The 23,895-nt window shown below is 36.4% G+C and overlaps 1 protein-coding gene across 4 annotated transcripts in view; it reads left to right on the plus strand.

Annotated features, from left to right (window-relative positions):
* Positions 1 to 23,895, plus strand: part of PDE10A (phosphodiesterase 10A) — a 362,187-nt gene that overhangs the window by 284,287 nt on the left and 54,005 nt on the right. For all 4 annotated transcript variants that reach the window (XM_027686793.1, XM_027686767.1, XM_027686777.1 and 1 more), the window contains exons 3-5: positions 4,305 to 4,333; positions 15,078 to 15,198; positions 17,115 to 17,164. In XM_027686793.1, the coding sequence (XP_027542594.1) occupies positions 4,305 to 4,333; positions 15,078 to 15,198; positions 17,115 to 17,164 (200 nt within the window). The remainder of the gene's footprint in view (positions 1 to 4,304; positions 4,334 to 15,077; positions 15,199 to 17,114; positions 17,165 to 23,895) is intronic.

The raw sequence follows: 23,895 nt of genomic DNA on the forward strand, positions 1-23,895 counted from the left end.
AAGTTTAGAAAGTGAACCATTTCTTGCACATTTAGTGGATTGAACCAGCTCACTGTGGGATGGAATAACACCATTACTGGTGCAGTAGTTTTGGTATGCAAACTTAGTGTATGGAGATCACAGAATATGCCAAGTTGGAAGGGACCCATAAGGATCATCAAGTCCAACTCCTGACCCTGCACAGGACCATCTCCAAAAGTCACACCATGTGCCTGAGAGCATTGTCCAAATGCTTCTTGAGAAAGGGGGGAAGCCTTTGAAATGTAGTCCTGTTCCCTGCAGTTTCCCATTTTTCCAGTTGTGGTATCAGTGTGTGTTTATGCTCAAATTATCAAGACATTAACACAATGGGGTTTATAGCAGGGTGTTCTGCTAGATTACTGATGCATGCCTAGTGCCTCTGGAAGACACCTCTTGCTCAAGTTATGTGCTCCCTTGAGTTACCACCATCACTCTGCTGTTGGCTACCTACCTCTCTGTGCAGCCAGCCACACTGAGAATCATTGTGTTAAAAATTCAGCTTGCAACAGCCTTGACTGAGCCATATAGCCAAGTTAATGCATGTGTGTACAGTGATTTCTTTCCAAGAATTCATTGTTTTATTTTTGAAACTCTTAAGAACAATATCAGTATATTTAGAGGGCCAGGACTAAATAATATATGTTTCTTCTACTAATCTGTGTTAGTAATGATATCAAGTATCCCCAAAAATTAGCATGTGAATGGCAATATGCTACCAACAAACAGGATTGAGAGGGTGACACTTATTCACGTATCGTGGTTGATTGTATTTGATGTCTAAAGGAAAAGTGAACTCCAACTGAAAAGTTTCTAGTGGCTGGAGCATTTGTATGGTTTCATTCACAAACACTTTCTTTCTCCCAGGTTTTTATTTCCATCCCTGTAGACACTAATATGACACTTTCTCTTATCTGACTGTTTTCCCATGCAACATGCCATCAAAAATGGGAAACTCATATTAAAGCACATAATTTTTCTCTGAGATTTGGTAATATAGTAAGCCGCTCTTTATCAATGTACTTAATGTCTATGAATTTATTTTAATGGTTAATCTGTTTCTTTAAAAGCTTCATATTTTACAGGGATGAAACTTGATTTACAATCAAGAGATTGTACCTTTTAAACAAACTGAATTCATGGCTTTTAAATAAACAGGAGTATGCAAATGGAGGGTATTTTTCATAAATCCCCTGTTGCTTTCATATGTTAACTAATCCTATACCTTGGCTATAATTTGTGGGAAAAGCTGCTATTCCAATGATTTTCCCTCTATTTAGCACACAGAAAGTAAGTCGTTAAGGGAAGTATCATACTCTGTGCCATGGGTGCTAGCACTGAGGTGTGCATGCATCCAATCACTCGGTGTGTATCTTGGCCTTAAAGACTGAACCTCCAGGAAAGCAATTTGATTCACTCCAGGTTCATGGGATCATGTTTCTTCCTTTGCTCTTGGGGAGAAAAAAAGATGTGCTGTTTAGGCCTTTGGTTTCTTCTAATAGGGAAAAATCACTTTCTAGATCATAGTGTAGTAATATAACTTGTATCCAGATGGATTAACACAATATGTGATACTTTTTCCCCCCTTCTCCCCCTCAGCTTTTGCTTTCCTCCTTCCCCTAAAAAATCTTCCATTTTTCCCACCACTTCATTTTCTCCGAATTGGAAACCTCATCTGTGGAGTTCTAATACCAAACTTCATAAACACTGTGTTTATCTTTCTTCTGAAAAAATGGCACTGAAATTTTTTTATGGTAGCTCAAATAGAGGTTATGTAGACTTTTATACTATGTAGTAAGTCTTAGATTTAGAGCATTTAATCTGTCCTCTGTCTATAATTGGAAATTGTAGTGGCAGTTATGTCTTGCAATGGTGTGACAGCCATAGAATTGTGATAGTAGTCATTTATATTAGATATATTACAATAAATGAATTTTGTTCCAGTAGAGGGAGATTACTAGAATGATTTACCCATGCTTTTCAGTATATACATACATGAGTTGGGTAAGAGGATGCAAGGTTGAAATTAATTTGGAAAATTAGATTTTAATTTTTTTTTAGGGTATGAAGTTATTCAGGATGCTAAAAGTACTTAGTGAGATATAGGTGACAAAGTTAGTTCTGATAAATGCTGACTGTTTTATATGGGGGAAGTAATTTTTTCATATACAGTAGTGGGCTTTCAGTTGTAACAACTCTGGAGAGACATATCGGCATTACAGAATATAAATCTTTGAAAATGTTAGCCCAATGTTTAGTAACTATCAAGAAACAGGTAAAATGTTAGGAATTATTCCTTTCAAATAGAAACTCCCTTAATCATCCCTGTGTCATTCTGTAAGTCCTAGTTGTGCTTTCCTGAGCTGCCTGTAATTTTGGACTTCCCACCTGAGCAAGATGCAGTAGGATAGAAGAAGTAGGAGCGGTGAGAGTGACCAGCAATGCCAAGGGGATTTCTTGGCAGCAGCAGAGAACCAGACCAGACCTCTCAAGTCAGGAAAGGTTTAGAGAGGGTATGAAGCAGAGAAGGACTTGCTTGAGAGATCTCTAGAATCTTAGTCTTCATAGATACGGTGAATAGGGGGCATCAGATGAAATTCATAATGTGCAGATTCAAAATAAAATAGAGATAGTTTTTCTTGTATTATGTATTTCAACTGTGGAACTCAGAGAGTGTTGAGAATGCTGAATGCTGGTGACTCGGATTTAATAACAAGCCAAACATAATCTAATACCCCTCTTACCCTGGAAAAATGTGAGGAAGAAAACCCCATTCTTAAAACAGAAAAGTATCACCACCGATTCAAGAAATGTTTGATGCATTGGTTACTGAAAACTGAGAGTATACTCCAAGGAAAGTGTCGTGTCATCACTCTGTTTTCCATTGTTCACATTTTCTGTTGCTCAGTGTCAGCAATCAGGTGGTAGGGGAGATGGATTTTGAGTCTAGCTTTGGTTGTTCTTGTAACTGATATGTAGATTTGGTTCTTTCAGGAAGATAACATCACTGAATGTGGCAGAGTATGTGCTACACCTTGCACTGCAAGCAACAGAACTACCTTAAATAGCTCAATTAAGTTTATGTCTCTGTTCTGTGTGTGTAAATTACTGGTAAATCATTTGACTGGCGTTAAGAGGAGATTAATATTTGCTCGTGGGTTTGAAATACATTGTTTTACTTGGCATCACTCAATTTTGAGGAGAAATCTGTATTACTATAGAGAGTTCTTTCATCAGAAATTATATACTAAATGTGTTTTCTAGAAAATGTTATTTTCTACCTTTATTGTTTAAAAGTTCATCTTAAATGGCAAGATATGAAAAGCCTTTGGCAAATATAAACATATGATATTTCTCTGTGAGATTAAATCTATTTGCTGACTTAATTTTGATTCTGAAGCAGTGTAATTTGATTCCTAGGATCAAATAAAAGGTTACAAAGAGTTCTCTTCATGTTTTCAGGAACAACTAACCAGCTGGAGGTTTGTAAAGGTGTGTTTAAGCTACTTTTGGTGTGGTTAAACTGAAAGTTGGAAACTCCTCCTGTGGCAGATATGTTCTTGCTGTATAGCTGCTTTCCCTTTTTTTTGGAAATACTACTCAATGTTTGAGCTAGCACTCTGCTATTGTACCTTTGTTTATTTAACTTACAAAAATGCACGAGAATCTGCTTGCATTTGAAAGAATAAAACATTATAGTGAAGATATATATAGAAATATAAAATCTTGAAATCTCTTTTCTTTTAATGTGTTATGCCAGATCGCATCAGTGCAATTCTTCTGTTCTTATGGCTACAAGACTTTTTTTCCACATCCAAAGTTAGCAGGAATAGCATCTTTGATCTTCAGAGCAGAAGGTCTAAGTCTGCTCACTAGCTTCTTTGTATATCTAGGATGTTGGTGGCATATATTTGGTAGCAAAGGCTTTTACTTCTCAGGCTATGCAGTATTAACAGTTGCTTTAATGAATTGGAATATAAATGTAGGATTTAGCTGGCCTGTGCCAACTTGCCTCTGACTTCTGAAAGGTATGACATTTTGTATTTTTACTAGGTCAAGGTAGAATTCATAAATACTTTTTCCTAATTTTAATGAATTTTTAACTCAAGAATTTTTTTAAAGACTGTAAATGCAAGCCAGTCTCAGGATATTTCAATCACTTTATTGAACCATGTTAGAAAAGTTTTGTAAAAAGATGCAAAAATTGTTTGAAATCTGTTATCTTGTTCTTCATTCAGTCTAAAAACTTCCCAGAGTGCCTAATTGTATGGTTTGTTTCCTTTTAGATGAATCAACTCCTAAAGAAGTCAGCAGGGTAAGTGCTACTCTCTATCCCCTCTAAAAAGAAGTGTAGTCTCTGAGGCCCTCAGTTCACTTGAGATGATTTTTACGTAGTCTCTGATCAAGCATAAGAGGAAACAAGGGAAGGAATATGCCCTATCTCCCCTTTTGAGATGTGGTGTGGTAGAAATGAGTTAAATCCTCTAATTTGAAATATTTTGCAGTGTTTTGTATGAAATGTAATGTAAAATCCTAAAAAAACATATTCAGTAATAAGTTCCCTACCCTAACCTTATATCTGATTGACACTGTTTCCTGCAGAATATCTGTCCATGACTGATGACTAATTGCAGGGATCTGTTAGAAACAAGTGTCTTTGTTGGGAATGAGGAAAAGTCAGTACAGGACAATCTGTTGCCCTCAGATGGGTCCAGCCACCCTGAAGCACCCCATGAGGTGAGGGAACCGCTTACAACTTTCTAAAGTGGAATCATAGCCCTGCTTTTTTCCACTTCTTGAATGAGTTGCATAAATTATTTCATGTTCCCAGAAGAAACATGGTAGTGTCAGACACATATTAAAAATAAGGCTGATTGAAAGACTGCAAAAGCTGGTTAAGTGTTCTTGCACTCAATAGAAGTCCTTTGAAGAATGTTAGAGTATGGAAGGAGTGGAGAACTCAGGCTGGTAGTGGAAACTCAGTTTGGTAACCCTGTAAACAGAGGGCTGGCATAAGGGGAAATTGAAGTTCACCTCATATGTGATTATGAAAAGATATTAAATGTTGTCTAAATTGAGTTTATTCATGCGGGAGTACTCCATATACATGATGTGCCATGAATTTATAAGGGTGTTGGGCATGTAGGTGAAAATTAATATGTTTTAGTGATTCATTAACTTGTAACATGATTTTTTCAACTGCTATGACAGTTAAACGAATACCTACCAGTGTAACCTAGGATTATTGTTATTAGTATATCGATACATAATATTTTGATTTCAAAATAATGAAAGATCTGCCTAAGAATCTCAGAAGCTCTAGTTATGTATGTGGAAGAAAGTTCCTTTTCATTGTCATTAATTTGGTAAATAGATTAACATTTACCTAAAACCGTAAAATAATTATGAAACATATCTTGGTTGCCACATTTGAGCGATTTAAGGCAAAGAAAGCAAGTTACGGAACCCTGAACCCCCCCAAGTCTGCACTGCCAGTGCAGTGTCTTTTGGACCCTCTGGTGGCAGCCATCTCAACCCCTCAAAGTCATGTATAGTGGCTCTGAGTTTTCCAAAAGATAGATGAGCTGTCGCTTGAAGCCATGGAATCAGTGGTGTGCAGATGATACTTTAGATGTTCTAAAGTAAATATTTTCTCCCTTGTTTTTTTAGCCATCAATCATTGTGCACTTGGTGTGTATACTCTGTTGCGCTACTATTTGGGTTTTTTTCTTTTAAAGTGCTTGAAGGCACTCAGTAATGTACCATGCTACAAATTTGTAGTATTTTTATAATAATGCCATATATAATAATGTAGACCATTGTATTAGATCCTCTTCCTTCAGCAGCAGCTTAAACAGATACCAGTTTAATTAAAATATAAACATAAATTGGAATTTAAATTAGGAAAGGTTCTGTACATGAATAATGTTTTTCAGACAAAAAGACATGTTCATGCTGACTGAAGAATTATGAGTTTTAAAGTCATTAAGTGTTACATTTTTAATTCCTGAAAAAGTCTGCAAGAAGTAGCTTGTGTCATAGGGAAGAAAAAATTAAGGTTAGTGAAAGGGAATTTGCAGAATTAAATCACTATTGGTTCAGAATATTATGTTAGTTAGAAAACAGGGTAGAAATATACTGAGAAAAATCTTTAATTATTGGAAGGAAATTTCAGTATTTTCAAGGGGTTTATGTTGCAGTTTTACACTGAAAATTTAAGAAGTTTTGAAATAGAAGTTTTGAAATCCCATTGTTTAGGAACTACATTTTTAATATATTGTCATTTTTAGCATGTTAGTAGAAAAATTAACATAAATCAGCAATCTTGGCTATCAGCAGTACACTGCAAGTTTTCAAAACAAGGAGAGAGGAGAAAATAGAAGAAAACAGGAGAAAATGTCCACAGATTTTAAACCTTGAGTTTTTTAGAGTAGAAAAGAAGCTTCTCAAAATTTATTATTTTTAATTCTGGTCTACTAATGGCAATTTCCTCAATAGTTCTGTGTTCAGAAGTTACATATAAAGCTTTCATAGTTTGACTTGACATTGCATCTCATGATTGGTGGTGGGGGGAAATTTCCTGATGCCTGTAAACTGCTTTTGGCATAAGAACAGCTCTGGTTACAAAATACCTCATGAGCATCTGTGACCAAACAGTGAACCTGTGAACTTTTTTCTGCATACTAAATTACAGTGGTTATGAAATATATGTAACTGGGGACAGAATCTCCTTTTCACATGATGTAGTATTGGGAACATCCTTGGAAGTGCTGAGTTTCTTTTGCTTACTTATTGTGCAGATGTGTGTTGGCTGATCCCATCCATCCTAGCTGCATAAGTGGTTTTCTGGGCAGAGGGATTTCAGAAACAAAACCAACTATTGAACTGTTTTGATGAAGAAAATTTAAGCTAAATTTTATACTGTGTTTTTTTGCTGTTTTGTCTGCAAAAGAAATGAAAAAAGAGGAGTGTGAGTTTGAGCACTAAGTGCATATTTATCCATGTACATCTAGACTAAAGATGTAGTTCTTTGACAGCATTAGTGAAAACAGTGTGCATTGGAGACGTTATTCTTTTCAGTTGGCAAAAATAACCCCATTCCTTCATGAACTATAGCCAGGATTTTGTTCTACGTGCTGCTAAGTTTCCCGTGATCACTGTGTGCTCTTTTGTACCTCGGATTCTGAAGTTTAAATGAAAATACTCAGTGTTCCTGATATGATCACAGCAAAATTAGCTGTTCATTTTGCTTAATAACTTTCCATTCCATGTTTATGTGAACAATACTTCCAGTGAAGCTGCGTTTTGGCAAGTACCTTTGCTTTGAAAACTCTGGTGATGCCAACAACAATTCACTTTGCAGAAGTTTACCATATAAACACCAGAAAATTGTTACCTAGCAAGTGACTAGCTCATTTACAGTACTTTATTCTTGGAAAAAGGAATGATACTTTAATCCTCTCCTTTCCCCTTTTTGGACTTGGAGCTTTCGGCAGCTGCCTTGGCACCAGCCAACACCCAGCACAGTATGTCACTGATAGTTACAGAATTAGCAAGTGTGTTTTCAGTAAATAGTTGCAATAATTGCATGTATCTTCACTGTGAAACTGATAATAAAAGTTTGGGTTCTTTATGACATGTTGGCAAAGCAAGCTCATTCCTTGTAGCATTTTCTTACCAAAGATTGGATTTAAATGTCTTCGCACAGTATCAGAACTGAGGACTGTGACAAATTAATCAAAAAGTTAGGGGAACTAGAAAAAAAATATATGTATATTTAGTCTATAGAAGTGTTGCAAATGGCATTGTCACGAGAAGAAGATGCTTGTATAAGCAGATTTCTTTAAAAAGAAAATCTTGTGTATACTGTGGTAGTGATAAGCAACAGTGGTAGGAAAATGAGGAAGTTTATTTTTAATTTTGTACATGGTGTCTTTAGAGTGCTTGCAAGTCAAGTATTAGGAGGGAATGTAGTTTTATAAAAAGCTTTTTAAAAACAGGAGCGGTATTCAGCCTTGTCAAGTTAAAATGAAGCTCGTTATGCTGTTTTGTTATATAATCTGGAGAGATGATATAATTGAGATATTAATGTTTTATAAGCCCTACAGTTAATAACAGATTATATGGTTACTTCTATATAATCATAAGGTTCTTGTCTCACAAGTGAAGCTTTTGCTTTTTATTATGTATTTTTCCTATTACTAGTGAAGCAATTTATTTCAGTGTTACCATTTGGTAACAGGCAAGGAGCTGATGAAAAGATTAGAATTGGATGCCAGTAAATGGGGGTTATGTGGCAAGAAGCTTCTTCTAGGAAAGATATTCATTGTCTCTCTGAGGTTTGAAAATCAGATACATAAAAAGGCTGGCAAATGTGTGCTTTCAAAATTATTCAGTCCTTTCTGTTCAGAATGAGAGAGCTGGTTTACATCTTTTGTCTTAATAGGGCCTGTCCTGCCAAATGTCATGTTGTATTTTCCCTTTGCTCTTGTCGTGAAGGTGTTTGATGAGCAAACAAACAATTCATAAGTACCTCTGTATGGTGTGGCAATGCTAAACTTTATTTACCGTGCAAGTTCTAACCCATGTCCTCTCCAGTCAAAACAAGAAGAATAGACGTCAGACAAATGCACGTAGAAGCAGTTTTCTCTGAGGCTATGCACAAGCATTAAAATTAATCACCTCAGCTAAGTCTGCTCTTCATAGTTTCTTGCTTTCCAGTGTCCAAGTTTAAAGAAAACTGGTTACTGCAGCCAATCCCAGTTACCTCTTCTGATTTTTTGGAGCAAAGAGATTTTTCTGAGTTTCCTCTTCATGCTCATTGCTCCTCTGAAAGCCAGCTCTGCACTGTGAGCTTGCTTACCACACTCTTTCTACTTTTATTTTTCAATAAGAGGATTTGGCGTCTTTTGGCTCAGTATTTTCACCTTGAAGCAAGCAAGCAGTTTTATTAGCCTTTTCTAGGGTTGTTTTTTCTTGTATTTTTTAATTATTTTTTTAATGAAGTCAATATTCATATTTTTGGTTCTTCAAATGTGCAGTATAGATGGGTTTTCACTTTTCAGAGGATATAGTTATCTCTTAGTTATCTGTGTCCAAAAATAACAAACACCAGTTCCAGTGCAAGATGTTAACTAGCTATCGGTGCAGATAAACAGTGCAAAATATTGCAGCCAGTGAAAGTAACCAGGCCTACAAATGGTAGGAGTACAAAAGGTAGCAGTACACGTAAACATAAATAGCAAATATTTAGACAACCTAACTTACCACACATAAAAAAGACCTGAATAAATTATATTTTTGGTTTAATTAAATAGATTGGCTTTTTTTTTTTCTGTAATCATTCCTTTCTTTATACTGACTGGTCTTCAGAAATGAAATGACATCACTATAGCTAAAATACAATAATTTCTTGCATTTAAAGTAGGTGACTATTGTGATACTTCTAAGTCTGGCCTTCTTTGTTTCTACACTAGATGTCTGAATACTCATTGCAGTAAAGTGCAATGACACATGGAATGAATATTTTAGGTAGTTTTAAACTAAATGTCTCTTACAAGCCTGCCTTTGCCTGCAAGGGACTGGATTTAGTCACCAATATGTTTCTCTCTAGTTATGCATTCCTTTGTGGGGAAGGAAAAAAAGAGAAGAAAAATTAAAGAATATTTTTCAGTTTAAATAAACCTGCTTATTATGTGGGCAAATAAAGTAATAGTGCCAAAATTCTTAAAGAACATATAGTATTTTGTTAGAAGAGATACAGTAATTGAGTATGGTTTGAATATTGATTATCGTTCCAGGATATAAGTCAAGGAGGCACCTGGAAAATTATATAGAGCAAGTCTCTTGAATCAGGTGGTAAGTGTGGATCTGGGATTTTTCATAACACTACATGACGGAAGAGAAAGCTGATCTATTTCAACAAAAGGCATTAAACATTTTAGTTTGTTTATTTATTTTCGTGACCACAATGCTTATTTTTAAGATGTACAGAAAAATTACTGTTGGGAATTCTTTTTATATAATGCAAATATCAATGGCATTGAGAACTTAAGTATGTAACATCAGTCTTTCTATACTTCTGCTCAAGTTTGAGAATACCTGACATGAAATAGTTCAGATTGACACCTCAAATCAAATGTTAAGTAAATATTCAGACCATTAAGACTGCAAACAAATGCTCCTCTTTTTTTTTATTTGAAGGGTTTTTTTAGTTAATCTTTAAATGCGTTGCCTTATGACTCTTGTTGCCAGGACTATAGTTTTATAGGAAAGAAAACTTGTCTTGGCTATAAGTTTATCAGGAGATTTTGGTTGTTTTTGGTTCAGCACTTGTCTGTGTTCTGTAGTGTGCTTCATAGAGAAGAGAGAAGCTGTCAGTTTTAAAGAGTTGACCAAAGAAGCTTGGGTACAGGTTATTGTCATGTTTTGGATCCTATGACTCTCATATTTGTGGAAAAATCCAGTCCCTGCCTAAGGACATTGTTTTGTGTAAAATGTTGTGCAGAATCCCTTGAATACATTATCTGCAGGTCTTGATGCTGCCATTGACAGATGAATTTAGGTGGTTTGAAGAAGCTGGTTGTCTGAAATACTAAGTGATGTAACCAGAGAGAGAATAGGTGTTTTAAGCTCCTGTGTCTATATACAATGTCCTTGGCCTATGTACATCCTTTATTCTTAGTGATTTACCACCCTTCAACAACTGAGGCTCTCTACAAGAGCCTCTATTTGCCCCAACAGATCCTTTATTTTTTTGTTGTTGTTCTTTCTTGCTTGCTTGCTTGGTTGTTTGCTTACATGTCTCAGATTAAATTTATGACCTCAGTTTCAAGTGTCCCTACGTCTGTTCATGGTGTGGCCCCTCTGACATCTATAGAGTATGTTGCAATTGGATAGGGTAGCACTGGATACAACATGTATAGCATTGGCTCACTCAGCACTGCTAGTGTTCTTATTGCACACTCCTGCCAGGCAGCCTGCATGATAGTGAGAGCCAGGCAGTGCCTCTCACCTCACCACCTCCCGGCTCCTCTGGCATAGCCTAGGGGAAAACCTGGGATGGCACTGGTTATGAAGATCCATACTTCATATGGATCTTCCTGTGACTCTCACAGTTCTGAGGTTTTTTTTTTTTCCTCATCCATTGAAATTCTGCATCCCCAAAAATACATCTGGCCAGCCCTCTCCACATTAAGTGGAATTTGCGCTCCTTGTTTATTCTAACTCTAGTCTGCAATAAGGTCATATGCTATGAGGTCTGTAAAAGGACCAGATTGTGTTGCAGAACCAGGCAATTGTTGATCTGGAGAAAGAGCTCTGTAGTAGGAAGTAAGTATTACATAGAAACTTGCTCTTCTCATTGCTATTCAGGAGACATTTTAAGAAGTTACAGAGGAAGCAGATCAGCTTCTGGATTATGTTGGCACTCACTGACCTTATGTTTTTTGTTGCAGCAGAAGGGCTTTTTTTCTGGAGGAGCATAAAATGCCCCTAGCACAGCTACCTTACAAGCATCAAAGCATGGAAATTAAAGTTTGTTTCAGTGTGTCGTACATAAAATTTAGTTTAGGTATTAAATTGTGTCCTTGAATATTAGTTTTTCCATGTGGCTTAATTGTTTGAAATGAATGCTTAAAATTCATCTCACTATATGATATTTCAGTATCTTCTTTCATGAGTTTATGTTCTAAGAGTCCTTGTATAGTCTTAAGTGACAACATTATTCTTGCGTCACCTGTCATGGGTTGCTGTTTTCTATTGCACAGAAGACAATATTCAAAGACCACAATATTCTAAAGATAAAGAACCACAGAAATGTTTTTATATAAATCCCGTAAAAACATCCATCTTTCATATTTATAAATTTTAACATGAATATTTATAATAAGATTTCCCTTCTTAATTGTTAGTTAATTTTTTAGCTTTAAAATATATACAGCTACGAATAATATGATGCTGGTATGATAGTGCTAAACTAGTTTTTAATCCACGTGAATTATTTTACATAATGTCACTGAAATTGAGAATTTTACAATAAATATGCAAAAATACTTGTGGCCACCTAAATAGAAGGAAATTAGCAATGGGAAGAATGAATTAAGGAAAAGTTGATGAGTTTGAACAATGTAAATTACAAACTGAACTACCATAGCAAATTAAGAAACAGTACTTACTCCATACAATAGTGTTTATATATATAATAAATACTCCTTTTCCACCAAATGTGTTTAATTTTTTTTGAGGAGTTGCTTTCCTGAAATAAGTTTTACACCACATATGCACAAGTCTATGTTAGCAACCACATTGAATAGTGCTTGTACCAAGGTTTGCTGAGGACTTATTCAGTGTTTAAATACATGATTTCATAAAGACTATTGTGGCTTTTCAACCACATTGGTTATCCAATCTAAAATGCCTAGAACCAAATAAAAAATCTCTTTCATTCTACTGTAATAAAAAGAAAACCATTTCATAGCATGATGAAGTAATTCTTTGTTGATGATTGATCTAAGTGATAGAAGTACTTAATTGTGAATCTGCACAAATTGTATTCATCTGGCCAATTATGGATCCACATATTGTCAGCAGCAGAAATCTGCCATTGTAACAACTACATGTATTACCCAGCTACCATCGTTCTAGTAACGTGGATGGTTTGCCCTGCTTACAAAACATTCGCAAGCATATGTTGCAGAGGTGAGCATCAAGGGCACATAGGTTGTTATGTAATTACAATGCACGCAAAACTACTGCTTGATTACAGGGAAAGCGGTGATTCTGCCACGGCTGTTATGCCAATGCGCTCATTTTGATGATGTGTTCTCATAACGTATTAGCTTTAATCTCTGAAGATTTGATTTAAATCCTGACTGTTCATCACAGGTGAAGAGATATGTAGTAATTTCCAAGTTCTGAGAAGGCGTTATTCCACATGATAAAGGCTTTGTGCATGTGTGCATGATTACCTGTTGTTGCATTAGGGTATGTGGCTACACATACTTTTGCAGATATGGGTTAACATGTATGAATAGTATAGAGTCTTGTTCACTATTTTCCTGTTATGTGGCTACTTATGGCTATATCATAAGTATAAAAGCTACACTTTCATGAAACTACACTATTGTTTTCTCCCTTTGAATAATCCAACAGTAGTAAATGTGGGACACAACAGAGGGCAATCAATGGAAGCTTGCCAGCTGCCATATGGTGCTAATATTGGTGATGGCATGCTGTATTGTAAACTCAAGACTTGCAGCAGTTTATGCATTTATGCAGTGTGACCTTACATTACTGTCAAAATTTATAATCATCACATCATTTTATAGAAAGAATTATTAAGTGTCAGGTTTGTTATACATTGAAAATATTTTGGACACCCTAGGTCTGAAATTTTCTAATACATCCATGTGGAGCAATAGATTAAGAAGGGGTCTTGGCAAAGACTGTATATTCTATGGAGCCATTTTGAAGTCAAGATTGAGATCTACTTAATTTAAAGAAATTGGGAATTGATATTATCCAGCAAGCACTTGGTTTTTTGCTTGTGGAGTTTTTCTGGGTTTTCTGAGATGAAGCAGAAAAATGTATCCTAAATATATATATGGCTATATCCTCTGTATTCATGACATAATGTGTTGTATGTAGAAATGCACAAAAATAATAGAGGGAATAAAAGTTATAGCATGGAATATATTGTGTAAGTTATGTGCTTAATCAAAGTCCTGAAGGGCTGATAAAACTGGCAGTAAATGTGTATGTGTAGCATGACAGCATCATGAGCAATAGTTGCACAGAAAGCAATCCTTGGCACTAGGTAAAAATTCATTACCCTGCCCAAAACTGGTAATGTGGTAACTGAAGAAAGTAGTATGGTCAATTGCTTATTGAACTCAGTGATGCAGTAAATTGCTTAAACTAAAAATTAAGCTGGTGATGTTTAAACAAATTAGTGTTGATTGAAAGACTAAGACTTATTCTCCTGCTCCTTCATACTTCAGAGCCAAATTTAATATAGACTAGACTAATATAAACTACTAATAGAAAATGCCATGAATGTTAAGAGTGTCACAATCTACCCACCACTGCCATGTTTATGTGCATATATGTAACTCTGCTCAATATCTCTCTAGATCTTCTCTGTCTATAAATTTGGGTAAACCTGTACATGTGGCACTTTAATGTGTCCTGAATCTTTACTTAGTGCCAGGGATTGCTTTCTGTGAAACTATTGCTCGTGATGCTGTCATGCTACACATACACATTTACTGTCAGTTTTATCAGCCCTTCAGGACTTGGTTTCAGAACTCGGGAAATGAATAAACAAATGCAGCTGGGCCCCTGAAGGGAAGTTGCATCTCCTTTCCTGAGATTTTAACCATGTCATGCTGTTCCATCATTCCAGCAACCAGAACCCCATGGCTCCTATCTAAGCATCCTAACTGATTCGTAATCTGCCAACAGATTTGATTTGTGTCTGCCATTGGCAGTTGAAACAAATGCCTATGGAGCCACAGTAACTAGCATGATTTCCACTCGTGTGATTTTTGTCCTTTGTTGGTGTTAATGATTGCTTTATTTGAAACACTGAACTCCCTGAGCTACCACCTGAAAGTTCTGGCGCTTGTCACAGTTCTGTCTTTTGGCTCATAAATTTGAGGTGGAAGATGCTAGCTAAGGCAGCTGCTTGTTTCCTTTCATGGTGAACTGGGAGCTTAAAAGGAAGAAGTTGAAGGCTACTTACCTTATAATTTTCATATCTCTTAGTTCCTTCTTGAGACATTGTACATGACCCTGGCCCAGTTTAGGCAATTCTTAATTGCTCAGTGGTGTTCTCCATACTCTTTGAACAAATGTACAAATGTCTAATGGAGCACAGTGTGGAGTGCTGTGTCTCTTGCTTAGCAGTGACCTTGTTCTTCAGCCAGCTGGATTAGGACAGTTCTGATTGACTCAGTATTGAAATCTTAACATATTATTTTTAATGATTTTGTATGTTAAAAACCTGCAAATTACATCTGAGTTATTCTAAAATGTTCTTCTCATCTTTGTTTCCATAGTACCAGGACACGAATATGCAAGGTGTAGTGTATGAATTGAACAGCTATATAGAACAGCGCCTGGATACAGGAGGAGATAACCAACTGCTTCTGTATGAACTGAGCAGCATTATTAAAATAGGTAAGAAAGAGAATCAGATGTCTCTGAGCTGTTACTTAGGATCAATGCACAGCACATTTCTTATGTGATTTAATTAATAAAGACAGGTATTGAGGGATAACGGTGCTCTCATTGGATGTTCCCTCAGTATGAACTTACTTCACCTTCTGTCCCTCAGTGAATCCCTAACTGCACTTAAGCGAACGTCATCTTTGGAAACAGTTGCATAGCTAAATGTGAAATTAGAGACTCCTGTTAAATGAGCCAAAGAATATTCTATTCTGGTTATGATGGTGTTGTGATGTCAATATTGAAAGAAAAAAAAAATCTACTGGCAATATCATTGCATACTGAAACTCCTTTTGAAACAAAACTGAAATGTTGCTGCAAGAAGGCATATCTTTTGTGTGATGTCAAATTAGCTCATTTGTTTAATTTTTTTTCCTATCTGATGTAAGTAACTTTTGTGGTAAGATAATAGTACATATGGTCAAAAGTTAAAAAAAAAAACAAACCAAAACAAAAATCTCAATAACAACGGAAGTGTCATTCAGCTTCTTTTTAGCCAGAGTGGATGTGCTCAGACTTTAATACGAAGTATCACAGTGGCTTTGATAATATAACTTTCAGTCAGCTCTTTAAAAAGATTTTACTGTCCCTGCTATTTCATAATTTTGTAATGATAAATAATAGTTCTATTTTATACATATAATCTTTTAAGAGGACCACTTCTGTTTACTGGTTTTGCTTAAATTAGCATTTGGATATTGATGTCCAACTGACAGCAAATCCAACTGGATTTTGTTAATACAGAGCAAGAGAGAATTGACAAGACAGAGTGCTTATGTTTTACAATTGTTTTCCTTTTGTAAAGCAGATGAGGGGTTTTTTTATATATATATTTCCTTTACAGTGCTCATTTGCCTTGTAGCTCAAAATACACACTACAGCTGAAGGATTTAAAATCTGAATGCAAATTACCATGCCCTCAACTCTTACTGGTGTTGTGCAGTTAACAATGAGCAAGTAACTACACAGTGGGACTTTTTTCCTTTTGTCAAAGAAATGAAGAAAGCCATTTGATTTGATTGCACACAAGTATAATTTCTCTCCTGGAAAGTACTAAATGGATTCTCGTGTTCATTCACAAAAAATAGGTACCAGATATGTTCTTTTACTGGTTAGAATGTTTAATAACTCTTGGAAAGACAAATACATGCTCAGAGTCTGTTGTGTAAAGTGAAAAACATTGTCTTCTATATCCTGTTCCGATTTTGAGAGTTTTCATTTGAGCAGTGATTTATGGTGGTTGGTTGACTTTAAACTTTTGAGAGTTTAAGGAACTTGACTTTACCCTGTTTCATAGTACAACCTGAATCTGGCAAAATTCTGATGAGTATAAACTTTCTGGTGCGTCTCAGTGTTTTTAATATGGGGGAGATGCAGAAAACAAAGTGTTTGGAAACACATTTTTATGGCAATATTTGCAACTCCTCATTTTCCTGTGCTTCTCTTTGTTAAGGCAGGGACAAATATACCTTAACATCTACAACTGCCTTTTATTTTGGTCGTGGAAATTATAATTGTATCTGGCTGATAATATTATTGTATTTTTATGTTAATTCTATACTGTTGTATGAATTAATTTGAATTTACAGACCGTAGGCTTTGGAGTATGAATAAGATATATAAAGAAGTTGTTTCTAATGAGCTTTTAGAATATAGTAAATATAAATTGAGAAAAGAAGAATTATGTGGTGGTACCTCTAACTGTAGAGTCTGGAAAGTTTCAAGGGACACAGCAATGGATCTTAACCTTTAGAATTTTAGATGTTTGTCCTAAACGGAATTGAATCTGTGGTTTCACTTCAGAGATGTTTTTTAAGTTTGATTTACCCCTGTGAGTACAATTATTTATTTTATTATTGCTTTGGCAGCTACAAAAGCTGATGGATTTGCACTGTATTTCCTGGGAGAATGCAATAATGTAAGTATACTGGATTAAGATGCTGCTTTTCTGGAGAGTTACAAGTGTTTTTTTCAATTTGATAACGATGTTTTTATATTCTTTTGCATGTCACTTAGCAGAAAATATTATCTGAGTGCTGAATTTTACATTTAACTTGTCTTTATTTCTGTAAATTAGATGTTTATGGAACATAGTGGTTATGAAAAAAATGTTCTCTGCATTTAGATCCTTGACCTTTTAATTTTCTTTTTGAAGGTTTGGCAGTAGTGCTGTTGTTTCTCTGACTGTAGCAGCTTAACTGATTTAGTCCCATTATTAATTGTCCTTAAGAAACAGAAAACTTAACTTGGATTTACTGTCAGCATAGCTTATTCTTTGCATCTAGTTATCTCCATGATTTTTTTTAAGATGTTACCAGGTCTTCTGTTAATTGTCAGCTGTGATTGGATAGTGAGATAATGTAGATTTCAGATGTGGATTTTGTTTAGCATAAAATAAATGATACATTTAAAATTTATGAATGAAATTAGTTTCCAATGTAATAATTCAAATAACACTGAATCCAATATTTACTCTTTTTTTATTTGAACCTTGTTAGAATGCATTACATTTTTTCTGTCCGGATTAATTTGTACAGTTGCCATGATACAAGACTTTGTAGTTACTTTGAATGGCTATAAAGAGGGAAATGCAGTTTATTACTTCAGTCAGTTTCATCAACTTAAAAATCACAATTTGTCAGAAATTTTATGTCTTTCATTAGTTCAAGAAACAAGCAGTGACTAGAGAGGAAAATATGTTTCTCATTGTTTTTGTTTCCTTACTTTGCACAGCCAGTTTTAATAGTTTATTCTTGTATAGTCCATTAGCCAATTTCCTTTGCTCTTTATGAAATAACTGAATTCAGAAAAAAGGGTAAAAATTACATTTTTGAAATAATGGAAACAGGATTGAAGATGAACAAACCTGCAGATTACCTGATATGGAAGAAGGCCCATACAGAAATTTCCTATAAGAAATGGAAATGGGTTTTTGCATTTTTTTCATATGATTATTTCATATAATAAAGATAATCCACTTTATTGTTCAATAACTGTGCCTTCTATGAATGAGTTCTGTTAAGTATATAGGTAGCATGTATTTTTAAATAACCCTTTCACTGAGAAATATAATTTAAGAAACATGTTCTTCCTTTATGAATACAGTCTTTGGTTCTCATTAGTAGGTGTAAGCATCCATTGTCCTGGGTAGGGGGTGATGCAAACAGTCACTGAAAAGCTTCCTCCTGCTGTCAAAGGCAAGAGCCCGCAGGAAGTGCAGCCATCCGTTCTGAATGCAGTGCTGGCCAGCTTGGGTGCCAGTGCCTACCAGCTGAGCATGCTCATCTCTAAAAGCCTTGTAAAAGATTACAGTAAAAATAACTTTTGGGCTGAGACCTAGAGAATTCTTACTATGGTGAGGTTTTTCCTTTTAGATTAGTGTGGCATAATATGGGATTACTCCAAGCCTTCTGATACCCTGAGGGCCTGGGTACTATATGACCTTCTACTTTTTCTTTTTTTTTTTTTTTTTTTGAATAGCCTATTAGGCAGATGAATCTATTTGCTTCCCAGTATCCTAGTATAACTCTTTCCTGAAAAAAGTTCCAACCACTAAAAACACACATTGACTTTATTAACCACTGCTATGCAGCTGCATCACCCAAAATGGAATGTTCTTCATGTAGTTATTATAGGGACTGATCCCAAGTCCTTTGAAGTTAGTGTGAGATTTTCCATTCACTTTAGTGGGCTTTGGGCCAGACTCATGTTTGTAGTCTTGTAACTAAATGGTAATGCATTAGCCTACTTCTTATAAGAAATTGTCATTGGAAATTAAGTTAGATATCTCTTGCCTCTTGAATATTAAATTTAAAAGATGCATCCAAGTGAGATTAGCCATTCCCCAGCAAATACTGGCAATGTGTTTTTATTTATTTTTATTAAATTTCTTTTTAAAATGAGAACAAAAAGACTGTGCATAGCAAAAGCAGAAATGAGCTAATTCTTTAAGGTGAAATTTCAAAACTTTTTAAAAACCCTACAATTAGCCTCGACAAAGTAGTTTCTAAATATCTATGACCATGTGTTACCATAGAATCATAGAATCATAGAATAGGTTGGGTTGGAAAAGACCTCCAAGATCATCAAGTCCAACCTCTGATCCAACTCCAATTACTATATCATGGCACTAAGGGCCACATCCAATCTCTTTTTAAAAACCTCCAGGGATGGTGAATCCACCACCTCTCTGGGTAGGCCGTTCCAATGCCTGATAACCCTCTCTGTAAAGAATTTCTTCCTAACATCTAACCTAAACCTCCCCTGGCAGAGCTTGAGCCCATGTCCCCTTGTCCTATTGTTGGTTGCCCAGGAGAAGAGACCAACCCCTGCCTGGCTATAACCTCCCTTCAGGTAGTTGAAGAGAGTGATGAGGTCGCCTCTAAGCCTTCTCTTCTCCAGACTAAACAACCCCAGCTCCCTCAGCCTCTCCTCATAGGACTTGTGCTCAAGTCCCTTCACCAGCCTCGTTGCTCTTCTCTGGACCCACTCCAGCACCTCAATATCCTTCCTGAACTGAGGGGCCCAGAGCTGAACACAATACTCAAGGTGTGGCCTCACCAATGCAGAGTACAGGGGAAGGATCACTTCCTTGCTCCTGCTGACCACACTGTTCCTGATGCAGGCCAGGATGCCATTGGCCTTCTTGGCCACCTGAGCACACTGCTGGCTCATGTTCAGCCTCTTGTCGATCAGCACCCCCAAGTCCCTTTCTGCCTGACTGCTCTCCAGCCACTCTGTCCCCAGCCTGTAGCACTGCAGGGGGTTGTTGTGGCCAAAGTGCAGGACCCGGCACTTGGCCTTGTTGAACTTCATTCCATTGGAGTTAGCCCATCTCTCCAGTCTATCCAGATCCCTCTGCAGAGCCCTCCTGCCTTCCGGCAGGTCGACACTCCCTCCCACTTGGTGTCATCTGCAAAATTGCTGATGATGGACTCAATCCCCTCATCTAAATCATTGATAAAGATGTTAAAAAGGACTGGGCCCAGCACTGACCTCTGGGGAACACCACTAGTGACCGGCCACCAACTGGATGCAGCTCTGTTCACCAGCACTCTCTGGGCCCGGCCCTCGAGCCAGTTCCTGACCCAGCACAGAGTGCCCCTGTCCAAGCCGTGTGCTGCCAGCTTTTCCAGGAGTATGCTATGGGAGACGGTGTCAAAGGTGTTGAAGAATAGCTTCTGCTTTTTGGTGGCTTAGTTTTTTGATGCTTGATTTGTGATATAAATTTTGCAAGCTAAGCAAAATCCCTCTCCCCACCCCCCACACCTCCCCCCGAGGAAATTTAACATTTGGCTTTTTGTTTGTTAGCTTGAAAAATAAAAATAAATATTGATATAGTATTAATTATTACATAGAGTTTTGTAATATATGTAAATCTGCTTGTTATCCAGTTAGGAGTAGTGTATGTCTTTTTGAAAATTAAGTATCGGGAGGGTATTGTGTAAGAATGGAGGAATCCTGTTAACAAGCAGATAACTACTTTCTGCCAAATGGTTTTCTAATGTTTAGTGATGTGTGTTCTAACTATATTCTGTAAGGGAACTTAGGATCAAAACTGGAGCAAACGCATTAACTCTACTTCATTTCAGCTCCTGCTTTAAATATGTATGGGTATACTTTTGATTACTTAAATAAATCCAAATTTGACTTGTGTTAATCTCAGCAAAGGAATATTTTTGCAATATGAGATTTCCATAACTAACTTTAGTCTAGATTAAATAATGAGTTTCTAATTAGGATAGAAGATAATTTCCTTTTACAAAAATCCTGTATATTTACAAAACTAAAATCAGTAAATGATTATTACATACTGTGTGCTATTATTTCTTAATATTGAAAAAATTGCTTTATCATTGCAAATTGCTTTTTTCATGGGTTACTAATGTGTTGCAAATCTTTCTTTGGTGCAGTTTTTAATATGGGCAGCACTTTCTTTACATAAAAACTATATTAGAACTGAAAGAAAATTTGTGTGATGTGAAGAAAAGCCCTAGATTAGCCAGTCATTTTTGTTTTGCAAAATACAGATGATACACTGGCCTTTAAAGGATGACAATGTTTTAGAAAAAATTTCTTTGGCATTAAATGGCACAAAAGTAAGTTTGTTAAAATACCTGTGCATATATGAAGTATCTTTGTGGCCTTATTTTCTTTCTCTCTATTGAGTTTTACAAACTATATTTTTACTTGTATTAGAGTTGGATAACAGCATAACGGCAAGGTAACTTCTGGCTGACAGTTTGGGTCAAATGCCTTCAGAATCCTTACTTGAGTGAATTTGCTTGAAATGGAAGATGCCATATCAATTGCAGATTACACTGCATTTCTTCATGCAAGTTTTACTCAGAATTGGTGCCTGAATGAGTGTGGCCAGTTCAGTTATTTTAGTAGCCTTCTGGTTTGTTCAAATTGCTTGGAAGCACTAGCACTCATTGCACTCCTTACTAAGAGAGTGATTCAAATGATTGCCCTCTAGCACGTAAGCACCACTGGCAAGCCCAGCTCCTTTCTTCCCTATCAAGTTGCCCTGAGTACAAGAATCTGGTTTTGTCTATGCTATAGTAAAACACACTGCAAGGTACTTAGGTACTAAAAGCAATACAACGTCCTCATCAGGGTCAAGTGATCTGACCAGATACTGCCTCTGGTCTTTGAACTTTTTCCATATCTAAGGAATAATCTTTGTCCATGGGTTCCTGTAGTTATGCAAATAACATTATTTATTCTTAAGGTACATAACAGCCATTTTACAAATACTATATACCGGACAGCAGAAATGCTTCCAAATCAAACAGGAATGTTTCACAACTCTCCAGCAAACAACTTACCTGTATTTCGGTTTTCTGTTTTATTCCGTATGGGGATGAATATATAGTTAATAATTCTCCTGTTAATACCTTAATTAAGTACCATCTTCAAACATGATTTAAAGGATTTACTGAAATTTCCATATTGGAGAGTATGTGTGTAAATCAATTGCCTAAATATCATGCTAGCTGGGCATGGATTTAAGCCCAGAAGCTGACATCTTTACAAGGCAATATGTCTAAAACACTTATCACAGCTAGAGAGTTTCTAATGTAGTATTATATTAACTGATTCTTCAGATACTTCTTGTCTGTAGTTTTTACTTGTATGAGTAATTTGCCTCATGATTACATTGTGATTCCAATGTAAAGATCTTTCAAACTTAATAGGCATACGCCTAAAGTAGTTTTTCTACTAGGTCTTGTGTTACTTGGTCCCTGAAACTGCAAATCGTGTTGACAAACAGATTATCCTTGCTTCAGAGAGAAGTTTCCACTAGCTTTATTGTAAGAAATAATTATGTGAGGCCACAAATATGTGCACATACTCTGTGCTTCAGGGTGTATTTTATTAAGCCTTTCTAGAATTTCTAGTCATGCAAAAGTTGTTGCAGCTTGATGTGCAGTGCCACCTACTGAGTTTATGGAGTGGGTGATTTGAATTGTTAAGAATCCAGGAAAAAACATCTACTGCTTGATGTCTCAGGTTTTTGTACCAGGCTAAGGTGTATTTTGAATGTGTAGACATTTTCTCTGGAATTTGAGGCTTTTAAACATGTTTCCAGGTGAAAACCTTCTAGCTGCAAGTCAATTCAGAAGACTTTGGTCTTTTTCCTTGAATCAATTCTAACATCATGTATTCTTTTTATATAAATGGAAGATATCTATTGCTTTCTTATTTGTTAGTGAATAGTGTCTGAGTTTAACTTTGAGTTAATAAAGTATCAAGCTGAAAGAAATAAGATAAATAACTGCCAAAATGTATTTTAGTGAAATTTTGATCTTGTTTCATTTAATATTCAGGTAAATGGATTTGTGGAATGTGGTTATGATGAATATAGAATCGCAGAATATCCTGAGTTGGAAGAGACTAGGATCATCAAAGTCCAGCTCCTGGCTCTGCACAGAACTGTCCAAAGAGTCACACTATGTGACTGAGAACATTGTCCAAACACTTCCTGATCTCTGTCAGGCTTGATGCTGTGACCACTTCCCTGAGAAGCTTGTTCCACTGCCCAACCACCCTCTGGAGGAAGAACCTTTTTCTAATATCCAACCTAAACCTCCCCTGACCCAACTTCATGTCATTCCCTTGTGTCCTGTCACAGATCACCACAGAGAAGAGATCGGTGCCTGCCCCTCTGCTTTCCCTTGTGAGGAAGTTGTAGGCTGCAATGAGGTCTTCCCTCAGTCTCCTCTTCTCCAGGCTGAACAGATCAAGTGACCTCAGCTGCTCCTTGTACTCTTCCCCTGTAGGCCCTTCACTATCTTTTTAGCTCTCCTTTGGACATTCTCTTGGAGATTTGTAACTTTCCTATACCGTGACACCCAAAACTGCACACAATATTCAAGGTGAGGCCACACCAGTGCAGAGCAGAGCGGCACAATCCCCTCCCTTGACCGGCTGGCGATGCTGTGCCTGATGCCCCCCAGGACACAGTTGACCCTCCTGGCTGCCAGAGCACTGCTGACTCATTTTCAACTTGCCATCGACCAGGACCCCCAGGTCCCTTTCCACGGCACTGCTTTCCAGCATCTTGTTCCCCACTCTCTGCGTACCTTAATATATACTATAGGTAGAATGCAGAATTTTTTAGAAAACTAGACAGAGACTAGTTGT

The sequence above is a fragment of the Neopelma chrysocephalum genome, unplaced genomic scaffold (genome assembly GCF_003984885.1).
Source record: "Neopelma chrysocephalum unplaced genomic scaffold, ASM398488v2 Primary Assembly neopelma1_23, whole genome shotgun sequence".
Classification (NCBI taxonomy): domain Eukaryota; kingdom Metazoa; phylum Chordata; class Aves; order Passeriformes; family Pipridae; genus Neopelma; species Neopelma chrysocephalum.